The sequence below is a fragment of the Maniola hyperantus genome, chromosome 9 (genome assembly GCF_902806685.2).
Source record: "Maniola hyperantus chromosome 9, iAphHyp1.2, whole genome shotgun sequence".
Lineage (NCBI taxonomy): Eukaryota > Metazoa > Arthropoda > Insecta > Lepidoptera > Nymphalidae > Maniola > Maniola hyperantus.
The window spans coordinates 256,583-277,765 of record NC_048544.1 but is presented as its reverse complement, the minus strand read 5'-3'; the positions used below and the strand labels follow the sequence as shown (position 1 = coordinate 277,765).

The 21,183-nt window shown below is 41.9% G+C and overlaps 1 protein-coding gene across 1 annotated transcript; it reads left to right on the top strand.

Annotated features, from left to right (window-relative positions):
* The first annotated feature begins 415 nt into the window (after positions 1-415).
* Positions 416-19,865, top strand: LOC117985164 (uncharacterized). The gene is made up of 11 exons (XM_069500841.1): positions 416-551; positions 1,573-1,753; positions 1,902-2,041; positions 3,053-3,190; positions 3,947-4,072; positions 4,512-4,604; positions 5,026-5,150; positions 6,674-6,760; positions 7,503-7,622; positions 8,132-8,345; positions 9,092-19,865. Exons 1-11 carry the CDS (start codon positions 485-487, stop codon positions 9,892-9,894), a joined length of 2,094 nt encoding a protein of 697 aa, XP_069356942.1. The 5' UTR covers positions 416-484; the 3' UTR covers positions 9,895-19,865.
* Positions 19,866-21,183: the final 1,318 nt, after the last annotated feature.

Below are 21,183 nucleotides of genomic sequence, written 5' to 3'. Positions count from 1 at the left end.
ACTCCTGAAAATGCCAAAAATATGCCATCGTAAAAGAATCATAAAATCATTTTGAGATAGTTTTGCGGTGCATTTCGCATGCTGCATGTTGCACCATACAGATTCGACTTGTTTCAGCGGATTACAGCAAATTAAGCTTTTGGTTCATTGTATCTATTTTAATTCGTGATATGCGTGGTGGTGCGCTTAGAATTGGCACAAAGAATAACAGCTATTATTATGTGTGGCACACTTCTTCCAGCGTACTTGTTACTGTCCATTTCAGTGGCGATTGCCTACAGGTACCTACATAATATATTTGTGCAGAGGTTCAGACCAGCAGACACTCTTGGTCATATGCTCTTGGTGTTCGGCAAAATGTACCCGTTGGTACCCGTATATTAAGAATATTATCTATGGTCTGTACTCTGTGGTCTAAACATGGCGAATGGATTTGTTGTTAAATTAATTTATCAGTGAAAATAGAAAATGATAATAAATAAAAATGTTTAGAAATCAATTGAACTGTTTTTATACTCAAATCGCCATTGTTATTTTAATTATAAAAATATGTGAGTACAATCGATATCCGAAACTGCTGTTTTAAAATCTAATTCATTTTCAAGTTATTCATTTTAACATTCTTGGAATGTTTTCATTATATTTATAGGGCCTTGATTGAATATTACATCATAATTGTCCTCTAAAGGTGCGAGTTTTTCCCAAGGTTTCCCTTTTGCATCACTTTTTCGATATTCAATAATATTTTACAGGTCAATTGACTTGTTATAGTAGATTTTTCGGAAGCTGTCTATCTAACGGTATTTTATTAGTGTAAATGCTTTTGCTTTCTCTTTAGGCTAGGTTTAGGTTTAGGTTTAGGTATTCTTAGTTTAGGGTGTTATCTGAAACTAGCTTATGCTTGCGACAAATGGACTTCACAAATTTTAAACCCCTATTTCAGCCCCTAGGGGTTGAATTTTCAAAAATCCTTAGCGGATGCCTACGTCATAATAGCTATCTGCATGCCAAATTTCAGCCCAATCGGTCCTGTAGTTTGAGCTGTGCGTTGATAGATCAGTCAGTCAGTCAGTCACCTTTTCCTTTTATATATTTAGATAGGTACTCTTAGCTTTGGTATACCATCCTTTTTTAATAACTATACTGAGCGAGGGGTTTTGATTCTAGTGTCTGGGTGGGCTTCCACTCTGTAGGGTACATGCTAGCTCGCACGTCGCGAGAGAGCTTAGGAAGTTGTTGGTTCAGACCGCAGAGGGCACCACCAATGGATGTATTTGCTTCAAAACTTATTTGACTTAAGTTAACTTATTTGACTTCAAATGAGCAGCATTTTTGACAGCTAAGAAAGGTGTCTTAAGTGATTTAGCGCTTCGTATGCACATCTTCAAAGCTGTGATAGCCTAGTGGTTAGGACGTCCGCCTTCTAATCAGAGGTCGAGGGTTTGATCTCGGGCATGCACTTGTAATTTTTCGGAGTTATGTGCGTTTTAAGTAATTAAATATCACTTGCCACTTCCTTTTGAGGTCAGGAACTCTAAAAAAACTTACACAGTATTATTGTCCTTTGTCCAGGTATTGGTGAGCCACAAACGCCATACCTAGCACTGTACAGTCCTAGAGACACGGAGTACACGGACGTGCTGGTGCGCCGCGAGCACGACAACCTGACGCTGGTGTGCGAGGTGCGCGGCGACCCGGCGCCCAGGGTCTTCGTGTGGAACTATGTCAACCACAACGGCACTGACGGGAGCAGGTGAGTGTAAGCCTCTGATGAATGTGACTCTGGGTCTCAATCGCGGTAGAATGATAGCTACAATGTCACGATTGCAATCACCTCCGATTGGTTGAAGCTCGCTCACCACATGCATGAGCGTGGTGATGCTGATGATGAATGTTGCCAGGTTCCTGACCACGGAGCCGTCCGGCGCGCCGGTGGGCAGCCGGCTGGAGATCTCGGACCTGCAGCTGGCGGACAGCGGCCACTACATCTGCTCCGCGCCGCCCTTCAGCAGCACCAAGTATGTGCTGGTGCAGCCCAAAGGTAACTATTGATTGATCTTATTTCAAAAGTCAAATAACTTATCTAAATATATAAAAGGAAAAGGTTTCTGACTGACTGATTGATCTATCAACGCACTGCTCAAACAACTGGACGGATCGGGCTGAAATTTGGCATGCAGATAGCTATTATAACGTAGGCATCCGCTAAGAAAGGATTTTTGAAATAGGGGTTTGAAATTTGTGTAGTCCACGCGGACAAAGTCTTTAGCATAAGCTAGTTTAAAATAGGTAACATGTTACAGTACAGGGCCGAAAGAAATGTACATCGACCTTTAGAAGGAATTATCAGATTTGTAGAGCACTGTTTTTGTGGTAGAGACTGACAAGACGTCACATAGGTATGAGTGACTGTGGTGATTGGTGTTGGTGACGATGACACAAATAAAACGTCTGATCATGTTGAGCGTAAAGCGTGTAATAATCGAGAATGCATTGTGCAACGTTAGCCGTTTTGGGGCAAGCTGGTGTTACACCGAGCTGACGGGTGGAGACACACCAAGCCTACACTACACCACAAAGACAACACTTTACAAAGCCGAAATGTCATTCTAAAGTCCGATGTACATTACTGTCGGCCGTGTACTGTATTCTCATTGATTGTCAAAATTGTTAGATTTGTAGATTGTGGTGATAATAAATTGCGTAAAGTTAAAACTATAGCTTTGTTTCCATACATAGTTATGTATCGGCTGATATCTATGGAGCATACTTTGAACTTTTTTTTTTTTTTTTAAAGAATATTAGCCATGTTATATGACTAATATTCCCCTTTCCTCTCCAACTAAGCGTCAGGCTTGTGCTAGGAGTAGGTACGACAATAGTGCAACGGGCGGGGTTTGAACCGTCGACCTTTCGGTTTTCAGTCCACTCCTATACCGGTTGAGCTATTGAAGCTCTAGACTCAGACTGTTTCAGTAAAAATAAGACAGATATATGCTAGCGATATAACGCTGTCTTGTTGGAACAAAGCTAATGTGATGCTTTTGGTCAGGGCCTCACCACTGCGCGCGCGGCGCGTTCTGGTGCGGCGCGCGCTGCGTGCTGCCCGCCTACGTGTGCGACGGCCGCAGGGACTGCGTGCACGCCGAGGACGAGGCGCCGCCGCTCTGCGCGCCCGCGCCCTGCGCGCGTACGTAAACGCACACACACACACACACACACACACACACACACACACACACACACACACATGCACATATATATACACTCACACAAACACACATACACACCCGCCCATAGACAAACGTAGTATAGTACGGTATAATAACATTGTAAATTGAAAAATTAAAAAGAGCAACCGCCGAGTTTCTTGCTGGTTCTTCTCGGTAGGAACAGCATTCCGAACCAGTGGTAAATTAAACCTGACTATTCATAAGCACTTTTAAAAAGTTTACATGAATAAAAAAACATTCTATTCTATTCTATTCTATTTTATTCTATAACGCAAAAATGAAAGCGGGTTCATGTCGGACAACAGTACTATAATAGGGGACAGGTCGAGATGACAATCGGAATATGAGGTGCCCTGCACACTCGCACAGCCCCCGCGCTAACCCGGTGCGGAATAGCGCGGGTGACGTGCGGGTGTGCGGGGCGTCCCCCCGCCTCATACCTCAATTACCATCTCGACCTGTCGCGGGCTGTACGTCTGCGACTACCACCGCCGGTTGAGAATACGGATTAGACAGAATCGGCAAGAAACTCCGCAGTTGCTCTTTTCAAATCATAAAAGTTACAATGTGATGAATCATTTACTAGTAAACTTACTAGTACTATATAGAGTAAGACAGCACACGTTTACCATATAAAATGCTTTGCGCATGACTTGTCACATGCTATCTGTGCAATGGTCCAGCTGTATGGGTGTGTGTGGGTGTGTGCGCAGACGGGGACAAGCTGAACTGCTCGTCGGGGCGCTGCATCCCCGAGGCGGCGTGCTGCCGGCCCGGCGCCGCGCTGTGCCGCCAGCCCGCGTGCTGCGACGAGCACTCGCGCTACTCCACGCTCGAAGGTACCGCATCTTGTCTCCGAAACAGATTCACTATGCTGCGTAGGCCCTACTGGCCGCTACAGCGTCACTGGGCGAGCGTGAAGCTCCGCCTGTGAGGCTCGGACCACGGCTTAGGATGACGTTGAGATGGGTGGAGTTGTTGGACTACTGGTTAGTTCGCACACACCTATCTGCAATGCAATCCACGCGGCGCGAAACAGAGGAAAATGGAAAACATCGTAGCAAAGGTTATATCAAAAGGAAGCCACGATCCTCAAAATTGAGGGAGCGACGCAGGAAGTTAGTCCGCACGCCCCCGAGGCCGTGGCGTGAGTCCACGTCCGGGTGACGTTAGAGATCGGGGACCTCTCTCGCTTACTTAGTAAATCGCTTAGTTAATAAATGATTATGGTCAAGTGTGTACGTATAGTAAATAAAGTTGGATTGGTGTGGTTGTCAGGCTACGTGGAGGTGGAGTACCCGCCGCTGTTCGAGGACCGGCACGCGCCCGACGAGTACGGCTTCATCCAGTCCACCATATACACCGTCACTGGTAAGATCTGCAGGCTTCCCACTGAACCCTATTACTAAGCCTCCGCCGTCTGTCTCGTGAACAGATAAAGAATTGAAATTTTCATCAAATGTATATCTATTGCCGCTATAACAAGAAATAATAAAAATTTCAAAATGGCCACCATGAAAATTTAAACAATTAAAAAGTGTTATTTCTCGTACGGGTGTTGGTACGGAACCCTTGGTGTGAGAGACTGATGTTTTTTTATTTATTGAAACGAAGCTTCTCAAAATTAAACTCGTAAAAAGTGAAACAAACTTTTTAGCAATGTTGGCTATATATTGTGTGAGTGAAATAGTCATCATCATCATCACATATTATAAAACTAAACTTCTATAACTAAAACTAAAAATTATAACTATTTGTTTTTAAATAAGTAAGGGTGTGTGTGTCTGTGCAGCGTGCGCGCTGATCTTCATGATAGCGGTGGTGCTGCTGGTGTCGGCTCTGTGCAAGATGCACATGAAGCGCGCCGCGCTGCGCGGCTACGCCTCCGCGCACCGCGACACTGCGCACCACTACGCCGTGAGTGCATACACACACACGCACACACACACACACGCACACACACACACGCGCACACACACACGCACACACACACACACACACACACGCGCACACACACACGCGCACACACACACACACACACACACACACGCGCTGCAGGGCAGTGGAGTCCACATGAGTATATACACATACACATTACACAGGCACGCACACATGCTCAGGCAATCATACATACACAAGCAATTACATAAGGCACAAGTTGTGTGATTAAAACTGACCAAATACTACTGACTGACTGATCTATCAACGCATAGCTCGAACTACTGGACGTATCGGGTTGAAATTTGGCATGTAGACGTCCCCTATGAAAGGATTTTTGAAAATTCAACCCCCAAGGGGGTAAGCTAGTAGATAAATAATAAATAATAATAATATATCATTTTAGTCATTTTCTTTTTGTGTCTGTTTTATTAGTTTTGCATTTTGGTATCGAAATGCAAAAACAAAGGACTCTAAATTACTTTGATTTTACCCGTTACTGTTAATTATTATCATTTACTGTTTACTTATTTCGTAAACATTATAAATACGTAATTTTTCCTCCTTTGTAACTATTTCCTGGAGGGCGATTTCGTAAAACCTGCATCAATCATTATTACAATCTCAATTGTTCTGATTGGCTGGATTTGTGCGATTCCTGTTGCAACAATGCATTGTAGCCAATAGTGAGCGAGCGTTAAACCAATCAGAGGTGATTGCGATCGGGACATTGTAGCCGTCATTCTACCCCAATCGCGCAGCGGGTTATATTTCCTGGTCCAGCGCTTAGAACACTTGAATAGTAGAATCAAGGTTTCTAAACAATATTCGTTTCAAGAGCCTCAATAGCTCAACCGGTATAGGAGTGGACTGAAAACCGAAAGGTCGACGGTTCAAACCCCGCCCGTTGCACTATTGTCGTACCTACTCCTAGCACAAGCCTGACGCTTAATTGGAGAGGAAAGGGGAATATTAGTCATTTAACATGGCTAATATTTTTATTAAAAAAAAAAAAAAACGGGACCAATATTTTCTTTTCTTTTCTAAATAAGCTAGCTTATCCCCTACACAAATTCCAAACCCCTATTTTACCCTTTTAGGGGTTGAATTTTCAAAAATCCTTTCTTAGCGGACGTCTACGTCGTAATGGCTATCTGCATGCCTTTCATCCTGATCCGTCCTGTAGTTTGAGCTGTGCGTTGATAGATCTGTCAGTCAGTCAGCTTTTCTTTTTATCTTATCTAAATAAGTGAAGAGATATTTTTTTTGAAATTTTATTTTAGCGTTTAAACTATCGTCAGTGATTTACATATTATACATATCTTACATCCGGCTGTACTCACGTGTTTAGTCGACGTTAGCCCGACTAGTTTCGAACCCATCCGGGCCACCCTCACAACGGACTGTTCGAGTAGCGGCGCGCAGTCTCAACCGCGACGCGTGCGCGAACTGACTCCTTGAAAGACGACCCCAGACAGATTAATTTGATTTTGTATATTCAGGCTCGCTACCCGCCCCGGTATGAAGCTGCGAGACTTCTGGAACCGGCCATTCCTTCCAGTCCCATCAGAAATGCGCACAATACTTCGGTAAGTATAAGCCGGTCTCAACGACAGAGACAATGCTCTACAAATCCGCTATCTCTTTCTAAAGGCCGATTTACATTATTTTCTGCCGCGTACTGTATAGTTATAGATACAGTACGACGCTACGTACGTACAGGCTATCTTGGCGCGTGGCGACAATCGGAACTAACGTTGCCGTCAAGTGTCCCCTTTGTTGTTGTTCGAATAGTCTAAGCCTTTGTTCTCCAACAGCGCCACCAAGCGTCAATGTCATTCAAGCCTTGTCGCACTGTAACAGCACTGACATACAAATATTAATAAATTTCAATATGGTGGCTAAAGTCGCCATTTTCAGATATGAACAAAAAAAAATATATTTCAGACGGGTCGTCCATAACAATTTTAAATTAAATTAAATTCTGCAATTATTAAATAAAAATCTGCAATTATTTGTAAATTTATAAACACATGACAGATATGAGACAGCAGTGCAAACCGCAGTCGATCAACCGATAGACGTCCACTGCTGGACCTAGGACGGTAGGGATTTCCACACGTCACCTCGGGGCGTTCCGACACCGCGCCTTCTGGTGCGAGTTCGCCATTCCACGGGACCCCATACGAACTATTGCCACCCGTTGGACTAGTTCTCCTCATGTCTGATTTGATCTCTCTCCATCGCCCGCTGAGTGACTCTTAGCTTTCTCATAGCCCATAGTTAGCGACCATGTGTCAGTGTTTTTAAATTACTTGTTATCTGTTGCAGGAGCTTCCCAGTCCAGAGACGCCGTCGACGGTGGCGAACGAAGCCCCCGAGGCCCCTCCGTACGGCGGGGGCTTCGGCCTCGCCAGGCTGTCCGCCATATTCTGCTCCCGGTATCGACAGGTGAGTTTAGTTTTTCATTCCATTACAAGCTGGCTTGCTGCAATGGCCTCGTGAGAAACCTCGGATTCACTCGGCGGGCGATGGAGAGAGCTATGTGCGGAGTTTCTCTACAAACCCAAAATGAGGAGATTCGTAAGAGAATCAGAGTAACCGACATAGTTCAGGTCGTTGCGAAGCTGACGTGGTAATGGGCAGGGCACATAGTTCGTACAACCGATAGAAACGTCTATCGGTTTTTCGAACTATGTGCCCTGCCCATTACCACTTCAGCTTCAGCTTCAGCACCTTGGGACCCTAACGAGGGTCCCAAGGTGCTGAAATAGCGACCTCGCAACGGAAGGCGCAGCGTTGGAAGACCATCTACTGGGTGGACAGACGATATCGAACCAGTCGCAGGGAGCCGCTGGATGGCGGCGTGTGAAAGTCCCTACAAGAGACTTATGTACAGCAGTGGACTACTGGTCCTGGTGACTGGAGTCTATCGGATGATGATGATGGTTTCCCCCCAGGTGCCAACCCAGTGCTGTGACGTGGAGATGACGGCCGTGCGTGGGGCGTCGCTCAGCGGCTCGCCGCAGCGCGCGCCGCTCGACTACCGCTCGCCCGCCTGCTGCGACGGCGACCTGTACTACACCGACCCGGACCTGTCGCCCAGGGACCTCAACTACATGGCCACGCCCGTCGAGTTCTTCCGGCGACGCACCTTCCGCAGGAACACCATAGGTAGCTCCCAAGGCTTTCAATACCGGTCATAGTATTTTAGGAGACGGTTGCCTAAATACTGGATACTTTGAAAAGCCTTGCCTGCTGCTCGGTTTTTAAACTCACACTCAAGTTTTAATACTTACATGTAGAGTTATCATGCACTACTTTATCTTTACTCCTAACTTAAAATCCAAATCATAACATCTTGGTAACATATTTTGCTTGCATACGCTTTTTCTTGATAAATATTGCAAAAAAAAGATTGAAGTAAAATTCTTCAAAGTATTTAGTTTAATACCTACCGAGTAAACATTTTCTGCCACAATATAATTTTTGACCAACAAAAATATCAGGTAAATCTAAATATATAAAAGGAAAAGGTGACTGACTGACTGACTGACTGACTGATCTATCAACGCACAGCTCAAACTACTGGACGAATCGGGCGAATTTGGCATGCAGATAGCTATTATGACGTAGGCATCCGCTAAGAAAGGATTTTTGAAAATTAAACCCCTAAGGGGGTGAAATAGAGGGTTGAAATTTGTGTAGCCCACGCGGACGAAGTCGCGAGCATAAGCTAGTAAATAATAAAATTATAGGCGTTTGGCGTCCAAGCAGCTAGCAGCACTCCACCGAGCATGCGACGTAAATCATAGACAATAACCAACCAACTAGCTGCGATGTAGTGTCATTTCTTATACAACGGTACTGAACCCTTTGTTTGACTTACACATGGACCATTTTTTCTTTTCAAATTTCAGATAGGGTGATGGACCAGCTCACCCAGGTGCAGCGGCCGCTGACGCTGCAGCTGGGCAGGTTCCACCTCAGCATCCCGCGCTTCCGGCGCGAGGAGCCGCGCCCCGACACGCCCAACGTGGCCGAGATCGACATCGACGACCTGGACTTCGTGCGGGTGGCGGCCGACGACACCTACACGCTCAACGGCCGCACGATACGGCTGCTGGGCGCCAACTTCGAGAACTACCCCGTGCTGGGGAACCGGCCGCCCCCCTACAACGAGGCCATGAGGTACAAGTACGGCCCGCCCCCCGAGTACCTCAGCAGGGAAGGCATAAACAACAACGACACCGAGTCCGCAGCTCGCACCAACGTCGAGATGCCGCCGTGCTACGAGGACCTGGCGTCCGGTGTGGACGGTAACGCTAATATCGCCAACATCACCATCAACGTTATCGATACCACCGATAACAACGTTAGCGATATCGAAAACGGTAACGTTACAAACGGTAACGTTACAAACGGTAACGTTACAAACTGTAACGTTACAAACGGTAACGTTGCCGGTTATAATGTCACGGTGAACTCCATTGCGGGGACTAACGTTACTTTTAATAGTATAAGCAGTAATGGTACCGAGGATACCGCAAGCAGTAACGTTACAAATAATAACGATACCACCGTTGACGATAACGATTTGTTCGTCAGTAACGATAACGTACCTGAAACTATAAGTTCCGTTATCGATAACTTGCCGGCAATCGACAGTGACGTGAACGCGAACGAAACGTTATACAGCGGCAGTACAGCTATCACTACATAGTGTAGAACTGTCTTTATAAACGCGTATCTCAAAAAGTGTTGAATTTTGTTTGTTGTTTCCAACGAAAAGACGTGAAACTATACTCAGGGGTTGTTTTATTATTACAAGTAAACCATGAATAATCCGCCACGAGCATAGCGTGTAAAAATGTATCTTTGAACTGGAAAACCGTTTTTTTATTTATTTATTTTAATTTACGGATTACCATGCACTTTTATGTGCGATAACGCTACACAATTCGGTTGAATTCTGCTGATTGATTCTCGACGCAATCAATAAGATGGCGAACGTTGCCCTTGCCACCTCGTGAGATGCGCTCCCCACTACCGGTGGTGTTGGAGAGAGACAGCGGAATAGGATAGAGTCGGATATTAAAAATAAAAACTTTTGAAAACCAACCGATTTTTTTAACGATTAATTTGAGCCTAATTTCACGTCTTACTTTTGTGCACTTTATGACTAGACATATTGTAGAGTCTTTCGAAGAAGGCACACAGATATATTTGACACTTAAACCCACTTGTGCGTAGCCAGCGGGGTGATTACGTAAAACGTTGCAGTAGCGGCAGCAACGCGACAGCAGTAGCAATGATCGCGGCGGTGGTCAGGCCACGTCGGTAGTATATAAAATAACATTATTTTGACGTTACTTCAACGTGTGACGGAGTTTATTCAGTGAGGTTATGTTCTAAGGGAAACTTAAGTTTTAAGTGATATTATTATTAGTTATATTTTAGGATACACTTCTTTGACATTTTCTTTACAAAATACTTTAAGTATTATAAATAATGAAATCCATACTAATATTATAATTAGTGCGAAAGTGTGTCTGTCTGTTTGGTACCTTTTCACGGTTGAACCGCTGATCCGATCTTGATGATTTGATATAGAGATAACTTGGGTCCTTCACATGAAGACAGTACAAAATGACTTCTCACGCGCCATTTTAACTCTCTGGCTCAACTGTCATGCCAAAAGTACAGTTCACCTTTAAAATAAGGACTAAAATCGTAATTCTTACATGACAATTGACATACAAAATAGCGCGTGAAAAGTCATTTTAAGAGATAACGGTTTCTAGAGCGTTGTGTCTGTTGCTGAGACGACAAAACGTCACACAGGTATGAGTGACAGAGACGACGCTCTACGAAGCCGAAATCTCTTCGTATTGTATTATTTTTATGTCAAACTTAAACTTAATGCATTTACCATTGTTCAGTACCCGGCAGGAATTATTATTGTACATCGATCTTTAAAAAGAAATAGCGGTTTCGTAGAGCGTTGTCGAACTACAAAACGTCACATAGGTATGAGTGATAAAGACAACGCTCTACGAAGCCAAAATCCCTTTCTAAAGGTAGATGTACAATATTTTCTGCCGGCTACTGTACACTTTATGATTGTCAATTGTTGAATAATTATGTAAGAATTTTTATTAGGGTTCCGTACCTCAAAAGGAAAAACGGAACCCTTATAGGATCACTTTGTTGTCTGTCTGTCTGTCCGTCTGTCTGTCAAGAAACCTACAGGGTACTTCCCGTTGACCTAGAATCATGAAATTTGGCAGGTAGGTAGATCTTATAGCTGACATTTGGGGAAAAATCTGAAAACCGTGAATTTAGGGTTAGATCATACAAAAAAATTAAATTGTGGTCATGAACTAATAATTAGTATTTTCAACTTTCGAAGTGAGTGACTATATCAAGTGGGGTATCATATGAAAGGTCTTCACCTGTGCATTCTAAAACAGATTTTTATTTATTTTTATGCATCATAGTTTTTGAATTATCGTGCAAAATGTCGAAAAAATACGACTGTAGTACGGAACCCTTATTGCGCGAGCCTGACTCGCACTTGGCCGGTTTTATTTTTTAAATTTCGTCTTCTTCTCTTTCAAAATCTTACAAATGCACCAACCGACCATCAAAAAGTATAAATTTATTACCTATTTTGAATAAAACATTTGATTTTTTACTAAATCCGTGCAGATAAAGTCGCAGGTACCAGCTAGTAGCATAAACAAGTTATTAATAAATAAGTGCCTTAAACAATGAACTTCAACTAGTCAAACCCACGGCTTTGCTCACTGTTGTAACGTTCACCACTCTAGTTGTACGTTTAAGTATTGACACTTAGCACCACTCATAAATACTAGTGACTATTCTAGGACAAATAATGGCACCGATTCCTTTGTCTTTCTCTAAACTAAATTAAGAGTATCTGTATCCTTTTCTTTTTAACAATGTTAAAAAGGGACAGAACATGAACTTTACATTTAGGGACTAAATTTTAGTGCACGCTACAAATTTAAACAGTAGACGTGATTTTTCAAACGTGATTTTTTTCTACCCGTTTTCATAGATACGGGTAGAACGTACGGAGCCCCTCGTGCGCGAGTCCGACTCGCACTTGGTAGGTTTTTTAATTTATATACCGGCCATTTTAATTTTTGTTTTATTTGTTGTTATAGCGCCAATAGAAAGACGCATTGAAAATTTGAATTCTTTACCTATTACGGTTCACGAGATACAGCCCGCTGTCAGACAGACGGACGGACGGACGGGCGTACATCGGAGGCTTTAATTTTTTGTAAATAGTTCTCATCCGCCATCTTGGATTTCAAAATAAATAACATCTCGGAAAAGTGCACATTCAGTTAATACTTGTTACACGCGCTATAATATGTATTTATGTAGGTGTGACACAAGGTGCCAACAAGTTCAAAACATTCCCGTTGAGTTACACTGTTACTCAACGGGAATTTGTGTCACAGTGTTACTCAACGGGAATAACCCATCGGGTCCCGTTGGCTACCTTTAGGTGCGGAACCATACAAGTATCAGAGTTTTCAAGATAAGGGTACAGAAATGCTGTACAGGGTGTAACCAGAACTGATGATTGTAGTACTGATGAACTGTAGTACTGATGATTACTGATATTATACCACAAAAAAAAAACGCGAAAAAAATATCCTATATATATAGTTTTCTAAACGTTTACGATATAATATTGCAAATTGACGCTAGAGGTCAACGAATGTTGCGTAAGTAGGCCACTTGGAGTCAATGTCGCGTCGTAGGCGGGACATTGACCCGACTTTCACACGCTATACATTGCGGGTTTGAAAATACTAAATCACTACAATTACAAAATGAGGCAAATGGTTATTGGTATTGGATTGTGTTTAGGTAGTATAACAATAACTCTTAAGTTTTTGCTAGCGTTCTCGTTACACTCGGTATTTTCCAAAATTTCTTTAATATAAGCGTGTAAATTCTACTGACAAATAATTGAAAAGTTTTCTTTTATAATAATATTATCTTAAAATACGTGAAATATCAAGTAAATAAAATATCAGTTCAAACTGATTCTAAAAGTAAGGTTATGTGATTTTATGTGTATTTTTTTATTATTTAAAATACTCTTACAAGTATATCATATTATATATCTTATATTATGTTAATATAAGATCATAATCAAGTCTATGTATAATTTAGAAAGTACATAATATACTATCCATCACGCTATTCTGTTTGACAATAAAATGTATAGGAGACCAAGAAATATCATACTTCTTTACTTCTTGTATAGAAGCAGGTGTTATTTTGCGGAAGTCCATGATATCATCATCATCATGATCAACCCATCACCGGCTCACAACAGAGCACGGGTCTCCTCTCACAGTGAGAAGGGTTTTGGGCATGGTTCACCACGCTGGCCATGTGCGGATTGGTAGACTTCACACACCTTTGAGAACATCATGGAGAACAGTTCATGATATACAAGGAACCAAAAGCTTGATTTGCTGTAATCCGCTGAAACAGATTAAATCTGTATGGTGAAACGTGCAGCATGCGATATGCACCACCCGCCCACCCACTGCTAAACATGCAGGAAAAGCCAGCCACCAAACAGCACCACAAAAATCCAAAGACAAATTGTCTTTTGAATAGAATAGAATAGACTATGTTTTATTCATGTAAACTTTTTTTACAATTGCTTATGAATAGTCAGGTAGTTTTAATTTACCACTGGTTCGGAATGCCGAAAATTTGGAATTTGGAATTTTGGACAACGGTGCGAGTGCGAGCTCGCGCAGGTATTGTTCCACGCACTCGTGTACTGTGTACGGATGTAGCACTCACACTAATGCAGATGGCGGACGTGGGGAGCGGCGCGGTGCGCGGGCTGGTCTATCCACACTCTCTCGTTGCGCGCCCACTGACGCGTATTGCGGTTAACTTCAAGAACGACTATTTTTGGCGCGGACTATACGATCTATAGATCTCAGCCTAGATCAAAGTGACAAGTAACTATGCTCCTTGCCGCGAACACTTATATAAATAAAATATAAAATGTTATTATTATATTGTTGTTGTCGGGGGTGGTATTCATATTTATTGTTATGTTGTGTAACTCGCGCCAATAACTAGACTCAAAATGGCGGCGTTAATAATTTCCTCTCGCTTACTCACTTTACCTGTGCATAGTGTGTGAGTGAGACGGATGATTAGCGCGGCACGATTATAGGCACGAGTCACACAAGCCATTTATTTATTTGATAAAAAAATGTAAATATTATTATATTTTAACAATTAAAAAATTCCTTCTACCTCCGTGAAACAATAAACAAAACAGAACCGACCAAAAATGCTTTATAATATTACATTTTAAATAATAATTATAATAATCGATAAATGATAAGTTAACTTAATATAAATTGGATACACACGTTATTATACAATTTTGCTTTACACATTTAAATAATACTTTAAAGTAGTTTTGTCCCGTTTCATTTGTTAAATAATTTTCTATAAGCGAGAGAAGTTGATATACCGCTCTCTCTGTTACGTAATCCCATATAAATCCCAAAAAAAGGTCGTGAGTGACCAACCAATCACATACGAATCTGTTTTATGTAGGAATTATAGTACGCGACTGGTCGAGATGGCAATCGGGGAGGGAACGCCCCGCACAGCCCCCGCGCTAACCCGGTGCAAGTGACGTGCGTGGCGTCTGTCCCCCTCCCCCGGATTGCCATCTCAACCTGTCGCAGATTATAAGTAGTCTATCCACGGAAACAAGTTAGTACGGAAAACATACTCGTTTGTGATTGGTTGGTCACTCAAAATGGTTAACGCCATTGACTTTTATTTTACTTCGTATGGACAGGGTTATTGAACAAACAAAATGGCACAGACTCATTGGTGTTATAGCACCAATACAACCTTAGTGACGTCTGGATTTCAAACGGGTCGTTCATTAGTATCTAAGAAGTGCCGCTGATTTATTTGGTTCCAAAACCGTGAAAAATTTTGTTCGCTTCACCATGTCTTGTCATTTATATCGATGGGTTAACGCCCACTGACATTTGTCTTTGTCATTTGTATGGGATTACGTAACAGAGAGAGCGCTATACTAACTTCTCTCCGTGGAGAGAGTATAGTATTAAGTCGCGCCATAATTCACAAATTTGGTTTTGTCTTTATGGCTCAACTATTTGGATATTTATGTAGATTATAATATTTTTAGTTGATAGCTAATTGTAAATAGTACTGTAAAAGATCTGTGTATATCCTAGTGAAGCTTCATGTATGTGTGGACTCAGCACAAATGTTATCTATCAACATTTAAGCCTTGGTCAAAGACAACGCGAAACGGTATCGTCGGCAATGGTACGGTATTAAACGCTAGTAAGATAAAGTTGAAAACTAAAACCCGACTACGATCGTCTTACAAATATTATAGTAAAATTGGATTTCTGGCATTTGGCATATTTTAATAGTATATAAGTCCCGCAAATTGCTTTGCGCGTGGCCTCCATTTTAGTGACGTCAGCACTAGACTGAAGTTTCGAGCTGATGGTATATTTTTAACCGACTTCATTACTTAAATATACATCAAAATGACGTCAACGTGACGTTATTTCGATGTTAATGAGACATGATTCCAGCGTAATAGCAATTTGCGGGACTTATACTATATTTATTTATATGTATTTATGAACTTGTAGCAAAAAAAAATTTTGAAGACCCCTACTTTTTTTATGTAACATCCGCCAGATCGATTTTGTTCGTATAAAATGTATCCTATATCTCGCGTTGTGTGACCAAGGCTTTAGCATCTTGCCGCAGGGAATATTTGACTTTGTGTCCACATGCAGGTCGCAAAATTGTTGTTTTGACGCCTATTATGTAATAATTGTATTTGGTGGAGGATTAACTATGACTTATCTGTTGATAACTCTGCGTTTAGGCAGTAGTAAGGTTACGTGTCCATTGGAGCAGAGAGGAGCGAAGCGGACCGGAAGTGTGACCATTAAAATTTTTGGTGTAGGCCATAGTCACCCACGTTGACCAAGCGGATTGGCAGACTTCACGCACCTTTGAGAACATCTTGGAGAACTCTCAGGCATGCAGGTTTCGTCACGATCTTTTCCTTCACTAAAGCAGATGCTATTTAATTTCCTCTCCGAAAAGTTAGAGATGCGGGTCCGGAATAAAATCCCCGAGCCCGACCCCCTCGATTAATTAGTTAATAGGCCAATTTCTTAACCACTAGGCTTTATATCAAATCAAAATGATCCCGTCATCTACCAACAAACATTTCAGAGCCTCAATAGCTCAACCGGTATAGGAGTGAACTGAAAACCGAAAGGTCGACGGTTCAAACCCCGCCCGTTGCACTATTGTCGTACCTCCTCCTAGCACAAGCCTGACGCTTAATTGGAGAGGAAAGGGGAATATTAGTCATTTAATATGGCTAATATTCTTTAAAAAAAAATATATATATATATATATATAAGTCCCAATTCTCACCTTCTTTCTTTGTTGTACCTATTCTTCTTTCTTTACAACCTCTCCCACTACCAAGGGTCACTGCTAATCTCTTATAGAGATATGTGCTGCCCCGTAGACTTCTTTTCTTTTTCTTTTAACTGTTACAAATTTTTTGTGCGAATAAATCTGTTTGATTTACTGAACACGTCTCCGCTCCGCTTCGCTCTGCTTCAGTGGTCAGGCAGCCGAGGTGAAACGTCAGTTGCGTTTGTAGAGAAGGGAAATTATTTGTTTCTATTCTGTAACCGTTAGATGTATCTCTTTGAATCCTGCCTAAATTGTTTATGTAAAAATTCCCGCCAATCTTCTAGTTTGCTCTGCTTTAAACATTCACTTCTGAACTGTAGTGTAGCTGATCAAGTTAACGTTAACTGCCATTTAGTGTGAAGAGCCTTAGCACGAATCGTAATGAAGAATTTTCATGATGTTGTTAATAACATAATTAACGCAATAGGATTAAAATATAGAACAAAAATAAATCAGTGATAAATCTTTATTTGACATCTCTAAGTGTACAATTTTGGCCTTTACGCATATAACGTTAACTTAACTCTTTTCCTCACCACTGAGGGATGCGATAAAATTACCACGTCATCTTTCAAAAATCTGCAATCTCAACACATTTCAGCTCCGTCCCGCTTTAGGGGACAGGCATCCTAACGGTACGTTTTCAATGACGCAGAACTGGATGGAGTGGAGCGGAGCGAACCGTGAATTGGCCAATCACAGCGCTCAAATCCCCACTCCGCATCAGTGAAAACTGTGATTGGCCAATTCACGGTCCGCTCCGCTTCACTCCGCCCAGCTCAGCAGTGGAAACGCGCAACAGACTCGGCGGCGACACAAAAAAGGTACTTACCTCGTGTTTAGAGAGCACTAGAAGAAAAGCGAGGCTAGCACGAGTTTGAACGTCTCTACAACGATGATAAATTTCGAGTATCGTTGCTCGAAATCTCAATTAGTGGAGCTTTAGGTCAATTTAAAGTCTGTTAAAACCTACAGCATGGAGCTGGAGAGAATAGTTTTATTTTAAACTTGAGACATATAACAAGGCTTCGGGGGTCCATGCCATGCCAATCATGAATAATATTCCCGTTTCCCCTCCAACTAAGCGTAAAGCTTGTGCTAGGAGTAGTCCAACGGGTGGGGTTTGAACTGCCGACCTTTCGGATTTCAGTCCGCGCCTCAACCGTTGAGCTGTTGAGGCTCTAAACTCTAAACTCATTAAATGCTTTGATACTCGAAGTTAACATTGTGGAGATGTTCAGCCTCACACTCGGCCTACTGTATGTTAGATATTACACTTGGTTATACCTAGTTGTAACTTGTATAGCACACGAACAATAACTAGTACATATCACGTCACGTCGTCTCACGGCTTGCCATGTCATTGACAATGTTTCAAGAGATATTGTTATGTACTTGGATTATCGTATTCGTACAGATTTGACCGTCACTGATTATTTACTGGTAAAATTATATTAGTTACTAGCTGCCGGCGAACTTCGTACCGCTTAGGCAAATTTAATTTTTTTTTAATTTTTCTCTCCGTAAGAACCATCCTCGTACTTCAAGGAATATTATAGAATAGAATTTATTTATTCAAGTAGACTTATTACAAGTTCTTTTGCATCGTTAACTAGTTTAATTTACCACTGGTTCGGAATGCCGTTCCTACCGAGAAGAACCAGCAAGAAACTCGGCGGTTGCTCTTTTCAAGTCATCAATTTACAATATTATTATACCATGCTGTACAAGAAATTGCAGCCCCGTGCATTGCTGGAGCGAGTCAAATCCAAGAATCCTTATAAAAAAAGAATTAGCGAAATCGGTTCAGCTGTTCTCGAGATTTGCGATAACCAACACATTTAGTGATTAATTTTTATATTATAGAAGATTCCTAACCATGCATATATAGTACGCGAAAAGGTCGAAATGACAATCGGAATGTGTGAAAGAGTAACAAATTCACACACACACACAAAATTTGCCTTTATAATGAGTGTGATTCTTATGAAAGTGTTTTATTGCGAGCGTATATTGCGCGCTGGGTTCGCGCTGACCCCTACTGTATCAGTAGGTACCCTTATTATAAATGCGAAAGTGTGTTTGCTTGTTCGTTTGTCCTTCAATCACGTAGCAACGGTGCAACAGATTGACGTGATTTTTTGCATGGGTATAGATAGAGACCTGAGAGTGACATAGGCTACTTTTTATCCCGGAAAATCAAAATGTTCCCACGGGATTTTTAAAAAACCTAATTCCACGCGGACGAAGTCGCGCGCATCAGCTAGTGTGTCATATTTCTGTTGTGCCATACAAGAAGTATTTTGCGGTGAATTCTGTACGAGTATTGACATTCAACTTAAGAGGAGTCTATTCGTAGTGCGCACCAAACAAACGTAGTCCGGCTCTCATTTGAATACTAACCCAATCAAAATCAATGAAATTTTATAGACACGTCCTAGAAACTATTTACTTATCTATGTCTGCGGTTTTCCACATTTCCGTCAAACTAGTTTTTTAGGGAAATCTTGCAAACCAAAACCAATGTATATTCTTGCACCACAAAACACAAATGACAGGTTACAAAAAGAAATCTTAAAAACTAAGTACAAAAAGGCCGTCTTATCGCTAAATAGCGATCTCTTCTCACAACCTTAACGCTAGCTTATTAGGATAGATATAGATTATAGAACATGTCTACAAAATTACATCGTCTTTGAACAATTAATAATATTCAAATGAGAAGCACACTACGTTTGTATGAAAAGCGCGCTAGGGTCTCCTAATCCTTGCAACTCACACGCGCAACTTTTTGAGTCTGTTCTGTCACCCTGTAGCCTCGGCCGCTCCCGCGCGTGTGAGTGTACTACAGTAGGTACGTGGCAGAAAATAATGTACATCGAGATAGCGGACTTGTAGAGCATTGTCTCTGTTGTAGAGACCGACAAAACGTCACATAGCGTATGAGTGACTAGAGACAACGCTCTACAAAGCCGAAATGTCACTGTAAAGGCGGATGTAGATTATTTTCTGCCGCGTTCTGTATCATTAATTGTTATAGTACAAAGTCCAGCCTTGCGAATGCCTTACAGCTGTAATTATAAGCGAATAAACTCTATGTTTTAGTATGCGTCTTTTATTTATATACCTTTATAAGTCCCGCAAATTGCTAATGCACGTGGCCGCCTTTTTTAGTGACGTCAGCACTAGACCGAAGTTTCGAGCTGATGATTTTATTTCCGCTGACGTCAAAATGACGTCATTTCGATGTTCATGAGACATGGTTCCGGCGCAATAGCAATTTGCGGGACTTGTACCACAATGAAACATTGAATTTTCCATAGAAGACATCTGTCTTTGGAATTTGCCTGTTAAAAATGTGTTGCCATTTCCCAACTGCTTTCCAAGAAAACTCATTCAATCAAGCGCTACAAACGCTAAATGTTTGCCCTAGACTGCGATCTCACCTGGTGGTAAGTGAAGATGCAGTCTCAGATGATAGCGAGCTAACCTGGATGGTATGGCAATTTCATCTAGGTATAAAAGGAATGACTGACTGATGATATAATCAACGCACAGTTCGCTAGGCATGCAGATAGCTATTACCTACATATGACTTAGACCTAGACCCAGAAAGGATTTATGAAAATTCAACCCATAATTCCCCTTATGGGTATGAAATTAGGGGTTTGAAATTTATGTAGTCGCGGACATAAATAGTTTGTCTTTAAAAAAGATAATAGAAATCGATTTTGCTTTCGTTAAATCTCGAGTCTAGAATCATAAGGTCGGATGTGGGTTTTTGCTACTTTTCAGGAGAGCCAAAACAAAAATGCTAGGGAAATCGGGTCATAATTTCTAAACTACTAGAGATACAATTTCAGTTGTTTTTGTAATATTTTCATTAATTTATTGAATTGAAGGAGCAATAGCACAGAAGATATAATATGGCAATAGCCAAGGGAACTTTGTGCCGATGTTGCAAACCTTGTTAAGTTTAGAATTGACCAGCGCTTCGTCACCAATGAATCCAATGCATCAAGCTGGCGACAATCTGCTGGTCGGACGCATGCAGGGCCAACGGTACCTCCTCCGTAGAGAGAACGTCTCTAGTGACTCTACCCGCCAGATGGTCACGAAAGGTAGGAATATCATCGCCTGGCGTATCTAAATTAATCTATGGATAACTTGTCGCCTTGCCGTCATGTTGGCGCCATTGATTTGTTGATTTTCAGTGGTGCCAACATGCCGACAATAGACAGGTTATAGTGGGTGGCAAATAGTTGTCTTGGAAGATTACACTGTACTCTGTAGTTGGTAATCCACGCCCTCTCACGAGACGCAAGGTTTTACCGTTGAAGAATGGCGCCAACAGCCCAAGAGGAGAAGCTTGGCCAGCCAGCGCAGCGTGCTAATGCAAAAGTGGTACAAGCTGCGTGTCTTA

What these genes read in the sequence shown, in the direction of transcription:
- LOC117985164 (XM_069500841.1), top strand. Translation starts at nt 485, where the DNA reads ATGTTTAGAAATCAATTGAACTGTTTTTATACTCAAATCGCCATTGTT. An exon ending in CACCATATACACCGTCACTG is followed by an intron (nt 4,605 to 5,025) that starts GTAAGATCTGCA and finishes GTGTCTGTGCAG; the next exon opens with CGTGCGCGCTGATCTTCATG. An exon ending in ACACTGCGCACCACTACGCC is followed by an intron (nt 5,151 to 6,673) that starts GTGAGTGCATAC and finishes TTGTATATTCAG; the next exon opens with GCTCGCTACCCGCCCCGGTA.